The 12,278-nt window shown below is 41.6% G+C and overlaps 1 protein-coding gene across 1 annotated transcript; it reads left to right on the top strand.

The window, feature by feature from the left end:
* Positions 1–814: 814 nt before the first annotated feature.
* Positions 815–11,566, top strand: LOC135509704 (guided entry of tail-anchored proteins factor CAMLG-like). The gene is made up of 4 exons (XM_064930577.1): positions 815–1,120; positions 5,913–6,376; positions 6,537–6,602; positions 10,201–11,566. The coding sequence occupies exons 1-4, from the start codon at positions 958–960 to the stop codon at positions 10,399–10,401; spliced, it is 894 nt and encodes a 297-aa protein (XP_064786649.1). The 5' UTR covers positions 815–957; the 3' UTR covers positions 10,402–11,566.
* The last annotated feature ends 712 nt before the right edge of the window (positions 11,567–12,278 follow it).

Here is a 12,278-nt window from a genome sequence, read left to right as displayed (position 1 = left end):
TAAAAATGACCATAAGGAGTTCTAATTCTAATCACCTGTAAATACACACTGGACAGGTGTAATGAATATATGTAAAAATGACCATAAAGAGCGTTCTAATCACCTGTAAATACACACTGGACAGGTGTAATGAATATATGTAAATACACACTGGACAGGTGTAATGAATATATGTAAAAATGACCATAAAGAGCGTTCTAATCACCTGTAAATACACACTGGACAGGTGTAATGAATATATGTAAAAATGACCATAAGGAGCGTTCTAATCACCTGTAAATACACACTGGACAGGTGTAATGAATATATGTAAAAATGACCATAAAAGACCAACTGTAAATACACACTGGACAGGTGTAATGAATATATGTAAAAATCATAATCTAATCACCTGTAAATACACACTGGACAGGTGTAATGAATATATGTAAAAATGACCATAAAGAGCGTTCTAATCACCTGTAAATACACACTGGACAGGTGTAATGAATATATGTAAAAATGACCATAAAGAGCGTTCTAATTACCTGTAAATACACACTGGACAGGTGTAATGAATGTATGTAAAAAATAACTATAAAAAGCGTTCTAATCACCTGTAAATACGCACTGGACAGGTGTAATGAATGTATGTAAAAAATAACTATAAAAAGCGTTCTAATCACCTGTAAATACGCACTGGACAGGTGTAAAAATGACTTTTGACACTTGAAAAAAAAAAAGCAAGTGAAAAAAAAAAGATAATTACAACTGTTAAGACGTGTTCCGTTTAAAACGATTTGAACCTTTTGGCTTTACTTAGACGATGAGATCATCAACGTGCGCGCTTCACAGACAATACAGGCAGGGCCCATTCTGTTGTATCCGGCTGCAGTAAAATGCAATAATCTAAGAATTTGTCTACACGATCAGAATATTGTGTCTTGTATATTAAATAATCGTAATATTTCTGAGACCATGCAGTGTCCAGATGACACTAGTCTAAATACACCAGAAGAGAGAACCTGTCTTTCTTCTGCGCAAAGAAGAGCAGAAATTCGGAGACGAAAATTGCTCATGAATTCTGAAGACAGAATGAACAGAATTGTGGGTTTCACCAAAGCTGAAGCTGAAAACGACGGTAAGGAAAACCTAAGTGGTGGTCAATGGTTTGCTCGCTGATGAGACAAGCGAATTGTTTAGCTTGATGGCTTATATTAGCTTGCAGCTAGCTTCAATGGACAGTCAGATCGTTACTCTTTTCCAGCTGGCTGATAGGCGTATTTAGATCAATCAATCACGTTTTTTTATAAAGCCTTTTTTACATTGGCAGTTGTCACAAAGTGCTTATACAGTAACACATCATAAAACCCAAAAGAGCATGTAATGCAGAAGCACAGTGGCTTAGAAAACCCCCTTGAAAGCCAGAAACCTAAGGGACAGATCGAAATCTACTGTGAGTGTCGTAGCATGCCACCAGCATACCTCTATATCTCTGGGGTTAGACCTAAGCTTCTCTTCCTTTTATATAGGCAGTATATGTATTAAACTATTCATATCATACAGTGGACACCTAAGCCTATAGGCCAGTGTCACGTTGCTTATGTCTGCACATCATGGTTCACCAGCAGCCAAGAACATTTAAAGAATAAGCTACCAGACAAACAAGCTTGTAAGAATTGTACTTGAACTCTCCCCCCCCCCTCCCCCCCTCCCCTCATACTCATCTGGAGGTTGGGCATTTTTTTGTCTATGTCTGTAATGTCTGTATCTATGTAATTGTATATATATTTACGTAAAAAATGGGGACCACAAATTAGTCCCCCGATTTTTATTGTGCAATCCCGTTCACTTGAAAAAATCTTTGTGAATATATGTGTTTTTTTAAACTGACAAATAAAATCAATCTGAACTGTGCAGTGGCCAATTGATGAATGGAAAGAGACAAAACACCAAAATTTAATGACATTCGGAGATTGTCAAACCAAGCCTTCGATGCTGGGCAAGCCTACAAGGTAGGGAGGGATGTGTTTTCTGTTTGTCGAGATCTGATTTCCTCCAAACTGATCATTGTCTGCAGCCAGCTCTGATTGTAGTGTAATGAAACAGGAGAGTGTACTTGTCCGTGTTGGTGGGCGAAACCTCAACCTTCTTGCCTGTAGCCCTGCATGGCTTCGACTGTGTCACAAAAGCATGCTGGAGTGGCATGTTTATTAACACAGGGTCACTACAGCAGGTATTGTTAATTGAAGTTAATTTAATTTATTTTACAATACAAGGAGAGGCTTGTGTGAAAATATTTCTCACATTGGGGAGGGGGGTGCATTGAAATGTTTTAATAACTCTTTGAGTTGGACCATTTTATAAAGTTTGCATAGAAAATAAATAGTTAAAATGGATATGCACCCTATCTTGTCTATAAAAACATCTGGATGTAATGAAGTCACACCTTTACATTTTTTTTGTAATATATTGTCTAATAAAAATGTAGTGGTTGAAGTGCTTCCATTACCAATGTAGGTAAATTGGCGACAGCCCTCCCACCTCTCTGTTTCATGCATAGCAGCATATAGAATGCAGTAACTGACGAATAAATCACATTTTATTTGTCACTTGCGCCGAATACAACAGGTGTAGACCTTACAGTGAAATGCTTACAAGCCCTTAACCAACAATATTTTAAGAAGTTAAGAACAATTGTTAATTAAAAAAATACAGAATAAAAGTAACATAATTAAACAGCAGCAGTAAAATAACAATATACAGGGGGTACCTGTACAGAGTCAAAGTGTGGGGGCACCGGTTAGTCGAGGTAATATGTACATGTAGGTAGAGTTATTCAAGTGACTATGAATAGATAATTAACAGAGTAGCAGCAGCATAAAAGAGTGGTCTGGGTAAGCTGTTCAAAAGTCGTATGGCTTGGGGACAGTCCACGTCTAGGGTGGCTGGAGTCTTAGGGCCTTCCTCTGACACCGCCTGGTATAGAAGAGGGTGAGGTCGAGAGTTTTATTTTTCCCTCTGATTGCACATTTAACATGCTGGTAGAAATGAGGTGAAACGGATTTAGAGTTTCCCTGCATTAAAGTCCCCGGCCACTAGGAGCGCCGTCACAGGCTAAGTGTTTTCCTGTTTGCTTATGGCCGTATACAGCTCATTGAGTGCAGTCTTAGTGCCAGCACCGGTTTGTGGTGGTATTTAGACAACTACAAAAAATACAGAACTTTCTTGATAAATAGTGTGGTCTACAGCTTGTCGTGAGATACTTTACCTCAGGCGAGCAAAACCTCGAGACTTCCTTAGATTTCGTGCACCAGCTGTTGTTTACAAATATACATAGACCGCCACCCCTTGTCTTACCAGAGGCTGCTGTTCTATCCTGCTGAAAAGCTTAAAACCCACCAGCTGTATGTTTTTCGTGTCGTCGTTCAGCCACTACTCGGTGAAACATAAGATATTACAGTTTTTAATGTCCCGTTGGTAGGATATACGTGATTGTAGTTTGGCTATTTTATTATCGATTGATTGTAAGTTGGCAAATAGGGCCGATGGTAAAGGTAGATTACCCTCTTTTGGCAACAGATCCTTACAAGGCACCCGGACTTTTGTTCTCAATACCACCTCTTTTGGCAAAAAGAAAACATTTGAAAATGCTCTGTTATTAAATTAAAATGTTTTGCTCCATGAAGTAATCAAACAATGTTTACGCCGCCATCTTGACAATTTCAAATCTTCTCTCATTGAGAAGGTTGGTCAAAAATTCACATTACCCTTCTCCAGTCTACTAGCTATTATGAAACGGAACCTCTCTCGTCTCGGAACAGTACCAGTCAAAAGTTTGGACACACCTACTCATTCAAGGGTTTTTCTTTATTTTTACTATTTTCTACATTGTAGAACAATAGTGAAGACGTCAAAACTATGAAATAACACATGGAATCATGTAGTAACCAAAGTGTTAAACAAATCAAAATATATTTTATATTTTAGATTCTTCAAAGTAGCCACGCTTTGCCTTGATGACCGCTTTGCACACTCTTGGCATTCTCTCAACCAGCTTCATAAGGTAGTCACTTGGAATGCATTTCAATTTACAGGTGTGCCTTGTTAAAAGTTAATTTGTGGAATTTATTGCATTTGAGCCAATCAGTTGTACTTTTACAGTTCTTGCAATTTTCTGTATTGACTAGCCTTCATGCCTTAAAGAAATTATGGACTGTCATTTCTCTTTGCTTATCTGAGCTGTTCTTGCCAAACTATGGACTTGGTCTTTTACCAAAGAGGGCTATCTTCTGTATACAACCTCTACCTTGTCACAACTGATTGGCTCAAATGCATTAAGACCATTTCACAAATGAACTTTTAAACCAGGCACACCTGTTAATTGAAATGCATTCCAGGTGACTACCTCATGAAGACGGTGGAGAATGTCAAGAGTGTGCAAAGCTGTCCTCAAGGCAAACGGTGGCTCCTTTGAAGAATCTCAAATGTATAATATTTTGATTTGTTGAACATGTTTTTGGTTACTACATGATTCCATATGTGTTATTTCATAGTAGAATAATAGTGAAGACATCAAAATAAAGTAGAAATAGTACAAATTAAAATAAAATAAAACATTGAATGAGAAGGTGCGTCCAAACTTTTGACTGGTTCTGTATGTGTAGCCCAGCTATCTGATGCTGTCTGGTCAAAAAGAGTATGACATTGTTCCTGCCCATAGCATGGAATGCAAGGGAAGCCAGCAAGCATTTGGCCTCCCTTGATTAAAAAAAAGTATAAAATAATAGCCAATCAATGAGCTCAACTGTGAATGTTCCTGGTGCACCAAAAACACGTGTCAAGGGAAGCCAGTTTGGATTTGGATTCACACCAATCACATCACATCAGAAGCCAAACCTCATTGACAGAACTTTAATTGTTGCGTCTCATTGTGTTATTGTCCTCCGGTGGGTAGCTAGCTTTTATTGTATTTTTCCTAAATTAGCCATGTATGTAGATTTGGACTTGGGGTTTTACTTAGTTCTCCATACTGGCCAATGGTTATAACGGAGATTCTGATCAATCCATAAATTCATACATTGTTGTGCCCCTGGCCTGAGAGGATGGAAGTTCAATATGTAGCTAGGTTTAGTAGGCTAATGTTAACTAGCTCGCCTGGCTCATCGTTGTCCATGAAAAGAAGTTAGGCTAGCAAGCAAGCATTTTAGCCAGATAACCTAGGACAACACAAACTCCAAGCTTGCTTGACCATGCTGTAGGTCATGTAACTGTTTGTTACATGCAATATGTTTTGTGGACTTCACCAGAAACATGTTCTGCCCTACCAAGCAAAAAGGCAGTAACTGCTCATTTGGTCAAAAATGAGTTAATGTAATTTTTGCTACATTAAATAAATGCTTAATCATGTGGACAAGTATCCTGCCTCTATTGTGTTTTGGAGAAAATGGGGGTCATGTTAGCAGTAACTGCATACGGTTACTATGAAACCAAGGTAAATAAAAGCAATTTTTCTCAATTCCACACTATGAGCAGTTACTGCCTTTTTATAGGGCAGTGTTGCTCTCTGGTTTTGTGATTAAATGAAGGTATGGTTAAATTTATTCTCCCACTTTCTTCTTATTGTTCTGGAGCAATTATCACAAACCAGGTTGTATTAAGGCTTTTTTCCTGGCTTGGCTTCCCCGTTGATTTTACCCACACACCGCTATTGGACCATGATGCAGTGCGCTAAAAAATAAACATCAGTGTGAAATGTGCTGCAGTCATGTAGTCATGACAATTCAGCGCTCTTCTGTATTATCTAACTAGCTTACCAATTTGCATTCAATATATGACCATAGAGATTCTATATATGGATATCACAGATAAATCAAGTTAGCCTAATCCGTTACACTGACAATGTCATGTCAATCCCGACCTTGTCCCAACAGGATCATCCAGAAGTGTTACGGCACCCGTGTTCCATCTGGACTTGGACAGGAGCGACTCGTGGTCAACATACCCCTCCCCCAGACTGTCTCCATTCCTCCCAGAGGCAGTAGGCAGCAGCCACCCCCACAGTGATCTCCCAGGGTATCCCCTGCCAGACACCAGTGAGGTGCCGGGTGGCGGTGTGGACAAGGATGTGACACCGGGCGTCCGTCAGAGGCCACGCGGAGAGGCCCAGCTGGCAGCTGATGAGCCCAGCCACTCCGGATCCCCACGCAGAGGGTTGCAGAAGTACCTGTCCCGCTTTGATGATGCCATGAAGCTCAGAGGCCAACTGGCCAATGAGAAACAAGCCCAGGAGGCAGCTAGCTCTGACCCAGATGAGTTGGACTCCTTCAGGCTCTTCAGGCTTGTTGGCAGTGTCCTCCTTGCCATCTTTGTCAGGGTTTTTGTCTGCAAGTATCTGGTGAGTCTGATCAGAAAAGTGTTGTCTCTTCCCTTGAGAGCTTTGATTTAGTTTAAACCCACTGACTTACTCTGTTTTAGATTATGCAGTATGTATGATAATATGAGAGTAAGGATTTGTTGAAGCAGTTCATTAACTCGGCTACTCTTCCCTCTTGCAGTCCATATTCGCACCATTCCTCACCCTCGAACTGGCATACATGGGGTTGTACAAATATTTTCCAAAGGTAAGAGATACCGCTTCACCTTTTGGCATTAATACACTGCTCAAAAAAATGAAGGGAGCACTAAAATACTTTTTTCTTTACATAGTTGAATGTGCTGACAACAAAATCACACAAAAATGATCAATGGAAATCAAATTAATCAACCCATGGAGGTCTGGATTTGGAGTCACACTCAAAATTAAAGTGGAAAACCACACTACAGCCTGATCCAACTTTGATGTAATGTCCTTAAAACAAGTCAAAATGAGGCTCAGTAGTGTGTGTGGCCTCCACGTGCCTGTATGACCTTCCTACAACGCCTGGGCATGCTCCTGATGAGGTGGCGGATGGTCTCCTGAGGGATCTCCTCCCAGACCTGGACTAAAGCATCCGCCAACTCCTGGACAGTCTGTGGTGCAACGTGGTGTTGGTGGATGGAGCGAGACATGATGTCCCAGATGTGCTCAATTGGATTCAGGTCTGGGGAACGGGTGGGCCAGTCCATAGCAATGCCTTCCTCTTGCAGGAACTGCTGACATACTCCAGCCACATGAGGTCTAGCATTGTCTTGCATTAGGAGGAACCCAGGGCCAACCGCACCAGCATATGGTCTCACAAGGGGTCTGAGGATCTCATCTCGGTATCTAATGGCAGTCAGGCTACCTCTGGCGAGCACATGGAGGGCTGTGCGGCCCCCCAAAGAAATGCCACCCCACACCATGACTGACCCACCGCCAAACCGGTCATGCTGGAGGTTGGAGGCAGCAGAACGTTCTCCACGGCATCTCCAGACTGTCATGTCTGTCACATGTGCTCAGTGTGAACCTGCTTTCATCTGTGAAGAGCACAGGGCGCCAGTGGCGAATTTGCCAATCTTGGTGTTCACTGACAAATGCCAAACGTCCTGCACGGTGTTGGGCTGTAAGCACAACCCCCACCTGTGGACGTCGGGCCCTCATACCACCCCACGGAGTCTGTTTCTGACCGTTTGAGCAGACACATGCACATTTGTGGCCTGCTGGAGGTCATTTTGCAGGGCTCTGGCAGTGCTCCTCCTGCTCCTCCTTGCACAAAGGTGGAGGTAGCGGTCCTGCTGCTGGGTTGTTGCCCTCCTACGGCCTCCTCCACGTCTCCTGATGTACTGGCCTGTCTCCTGGTAGCGCCTCCATGCTCTGGACACCGCTGACAGACACGGCAAACCTTCTTGCCACAGCTCGCATTGATGTGCTTTTCGAACATCTAATTCCAAAATCATGGGCATTAATATGGAGTTGGTCCTCCCTTTCCTGCTATAATATCCTCCACTCTTTTGTGAAGGCTTTCCACTACATTGGGACTAGAGGTCGACCGATTATGATTTTTCAACACCGATACCGATTATTGGACGACCAAAAAAAGCAGATAACAATTTTTATATCTACATATTTGTAATAATGACAATTACAGCAACACTGAATGAACACTTTTATTTTAACTTAATATAAAACATAAATAAAATCTATTTCGTCTTGAATATATAATGAAACATGTTCTATTTGGTTTAAATAATACAAAAACAAAGTGTTGGAGAAGAAAGTAAAAGTGCAATATGTGCCATGTAAGAAAGCTAACGTTTAAGTGAGAACATATGAAAGCTGGTGGTTCCTTTTAACGTGAGTCTTCAATTTCCCAGTTAGAAGTTTTAGGTTGTAGTTATTATAGTAATTATAGGACTATTTCTCTCTACCATTTTGTATTTCATATACCTTTGACTATTGGATGTTCTTATAGGCACTATATGATTGCCAGCCTAATCTTGGGAGTTGATAGGCTTGAAGTCATAAACAGCGCTGTGCTTCAAGCATTGCGAAGAGCTGCTGGCAAATGCAGGAAAGTGCTGTTTGAATGAATGCTTACAAGCCTGCTGCTGCCTACCATCGCTCAGTCAGACTGCTCTATCAAATATCAAATCATAGACTTAATTGTAATATAATAAACATACAGAAATATGAGCCGTAGGTCATTAATATGGTCAAATACGGAAACTATCATTTCGAAAACAAAACGTTTATTCTTTCAGTGAAATACGGAACCGTTTCATATTTTATCGAACGGGTAAGCAACCCTAAGTCTAAACATTGCTGTTACATTGCACAACCTTCAATGTTATGTCATAATAATGTAAAATTCTTGCAAATGAATGACGGTCTTTGTTAGGAAGAAATGGTCTTCATACAGTTCGCAACGAGCCAGGCAGACCAAACTGCTGCATATACCCTGACGCGAATGCGCTTTTGTTAAATCATCACCCGTTTGGCGAAGTAAGCTGTGATTCGATAAATTAACAGGCACTGCATTGATTATATGCAACGCAGGACAAGCTAGTTAGCCTAGTAATATCATCAACCATGTGTAGTTAACTAGTGATTATGTTAAGATTCATTGTTTTTTTATAAGATAAGTTTAATGCTAGCTAGCAACTTACCTTGGCTCCTTGCTGCACTCGCATAACAGGTAGTCAGCCTGCCACGCAGTCTCCTCGTGGATTGCAATGTAATCGGCCATAAATGGCGTCCAAAAATTTTGAATACCGATTTGTTATGAAAACTTGAAATCGTCCCTAATTACTCGGCCTTACCTTTTTAATCGGGTCAACCTCTAGTTGGGAAAATGCTGCAAGGACTTGCTTCCATTAAGCCATGAGCATTAGTGAGGTCGGCATCCAAATTCATCCCGTACCTCTGTGCAGGCCTGTCAAGTTCTTCCACACCAATCTTGACAGTGGACCTCACTTCGTGCATGGGGGCATTGTCATGCTGAAACAGGAAAAGGAAAACAGGAAAAGGCCTTCCCTAGTCCGAACCATGAAAAACAGCCCCAAACCATTATTCCTCCTCCACCAAACTTTACAGTTGTGACTATGCATTGGGGCAAGTAGCGTTCTCCGCCAAACCCAGATTCATCCGTTGGACTGCTAGATGGTGAAACGTGATTCATCAATCCAATGGCAGCAAGCTTTACACTACTTCAGCCGATACTTGGCATTGCGCATGGTGATTTTAGGCTTGTAGGCTGCTCGGCCATGGAAACACATCTCATGACACTCCCAACAAACAGTTACTGTGCTGACGTTGCTTCCAGAGGCAGTTTGGAACTCAGTAGTGAGTTTTGCAACCCAGGACAGACGATTTTTACGAGCTTCAGCACTCGGCAGTTCCTTTCTGTGAGCTTGTGTGGCCTACCACTTCGCGGCTGAGCCGTTGTTGCTCCTAGACGTTTCCACTTCACAATAACAGCACTTATAGTTAACCAGGGCAGCTTTTGCAGTGCAGAAATTTGACGAACTGCTTTGTTGGAAATGTGGCATCCTATGACTGTGCCACATAGAAAGTCCCTGAGCTCCTCAGTAAGGCCATTCTACTGCCAATGTTTGTCTTTGGAGATTCTATTGCTGTGTGCACGATTTATACACCTGTCAGCAACGGGTGTGCTGAAATAGCAGAATTCACAAATTTTGAAAGAGTTTTTTACATACATACATTTTGTATATATAGTGTATACCAAATGGATCAGGCATATATGGTCATAACCTGTGTATTGTGCATACATACACATGTAAAAACTTTCCGTCATCCACCAGGTTGAGAAGAAGATGCAAACTACAGTGCTGACTGCCGCGCTCCTGTTGTCTGGTATCCCTGCTGAGGTCATCAACCGCTCCATGGACACCTACAAGAAGATGGGCGACGTCTTCGCTGACCTCTGTGTCTACTTCTTTACATTCATCCTCAGTCACGAGATCCTGCTGTTGGTTGGTCCAGAGGAGGCTGAGACTCCCTGATGGACAGGAAGTCCCTGTGCTATGGCGGTGTCACAGAGGTGGACATTATGCTGACCCCTGATACTGATCCTTTACCCTACCTCCTCCTCTATACCATTTCCCTTCCTGAGTCAGTAGATCCCATAGGGGAGAGAGGGAGAGGTGCAATGTCCGCAGGTAGATAAGGGAAGAAGACAGAAATAACAGGTTGAACAAGGTAACATAACATTCATTTGGGTTCTGACCCTCTACGACATCTTGTCGATAGGAGCTGCTTTAAGTTCCCTTTTATTTTGGTTTCTACTGTGTTTATATAAGGGGTCCAGTTACTTCGCAATTTTTGTTTTGTTTCTGGTGAATTGATTTATCTCATTTGGAAGACAGGAGATGCATTTGTCATTCAGGGTTTTCTGAATATTGCCTATGATTTTTTTCATCCTTGTATGCTTGAACTCTTATTACATTTACCTTTTAATCTGGGCTAGGAAAAGGATAGGGCTCCCGAGTGGCGCAGCAGTCTAAGGCACTGCATCTCAGTGCTAGAGGCGTCACTACAAACCCTGGTTTGATCCTGGGCTGTATCGCAACCGGCCGTGATTGTGATTGGGAGTCTCAAAGGGCGGCGCACAATTGGCCCAGCGTCGTCCGGGTTTAGCCGGGGTAGGTCGTCATTGTGAATAAGAATTTGTTCTTCACTGACTTGCCTAGTTAAATAAAGGTTACAATTAAAAATTAAAAGGATGGCTTAGGAGTGTCTTTTTGGAAAGTGTGTGTCACTGCTATTCAATGTGGGATCTTATAAGCTTGTATATCTGTGCTGGATAACTCTGATTGTGGAAATGTCATGTATTGCTATCCCAGCCTCACTCAAACTTTCTGTGGCATGTTACATCATCTGTTAATCCGTCATTGCACCCAAATTAATGTATTCAGTTTGAGACAGGTTTTCTATGTAACTTCATTGGTGTGAAATCTTGTTTGTCAGATTTACTTGCTTGCTTTACATAATGTTTTGCAATTATTTATATTTTTTTGTGTAAATGCTGTATTCATAATTTATTTCATGTGAAATATTGAAATCGATATCAACACAAAGATATGGAGAAGCTAATGTTGCTTCTGGTAATAACATACTGGAATTAATATGCTGTATTAAACCAATAAAATCTTGGAGCATTTCACAATTGTCTCTGGTTGATTTTTAGATCAGTCAGTCATCAAACTCCTATCTCAATGGTGCTGCTTCATTCGACCTGAGATGTAGGCTAAGTGTACATGTGTGACCTTGTTCGTTTGGGTTGATATCAGTAGGCAGGTTTCCCTTGACCCAGGTTTATTTGACAAAAGCAATGATGCAACAACAACAAATGGCGACGTGTATTGAAACAGCAAATATAGGAGACATTTTCAAAAGATCAAGTTTTTATCTGTTAGACGGGTGGATTTTTCATATCTAGAACTTCCTTTATTGTGACGAATTACGATAGTGTTTTTCAAATAAATCATGATTGCTGAATCATTTCGGCAATCACTGCATTTAATTTTATTCTTTGCATTTAATTCTTTTTTTGAATCCTTTTATCCCCAATTTCATAGTATCCAATTGGTATTTACAGTCTTGTCTCATCACTGCAACTCCCGTACGGACTTGGGAGAGGCGAAGGTGGAGAGCCATGCGTCCTCCGAAACACAGCCAAGCCGCACTGCTTCTTGACACAACGCCCGCTTAACCCAGCCGCACCAATGTGTCAGAGGAAACACCATACGCCTGGCGACCGTGTCAGTGTGCATTGTGCCCGGCCCTCCACAGGAGTCGCTAGAGCGCGATGGGACAAGAACATCCCTGCCGGCCAAACCCTCCCCCTTAACCCATTTTGCGCTGCCCATGGGTCTCCCGG

Source organism: Oncorhynchus masou, chromosome 22, assembly GCF_036934945.1.
Source record: "Oncorhynchus masou masou isolate Uvic2021 chromosome 22, UVic_Omas_1.1, whole genome shotgun sequence".
NCBI lineage: Eukaryota > Metazoa > Chordata > Actinopteri > Salmoniformes > Salmonidae > Oncorhynchus > Oncorhynchus masou.
Note: the sequence above shows the minus strand (reverse complement) of the source record. Positions and strands in the feature narration are given on the sequence as shown.

What these genes read in the sequence shown, in the direction of transcription:
- LOC135509704 (XM_064930577.1), top strand. Translation starts at nt 958, where the DNA reads ATGCAGTGTCCAGATGACACTAGTCTAAATACACCAGAAGAGAGAACC. An exon ending in TTTTTGTCTGCAAGTATCTG is followed by an intron (nt 6,377 to 6,536) that starts GTGAGTCTGATC and finishes TCCCTCTTGCAG; the next exon opens with TCCATATTCGCACCATTCCT. An exon ending in TGTACAAATATTTTCCAAAG is followed by an intron (nt 6,603 to 10,200) that starts GTAAGAGATACC and finishes GTCATCCACCAG; the next exon opens with GTTGAGAAGAAGATGCAAAC.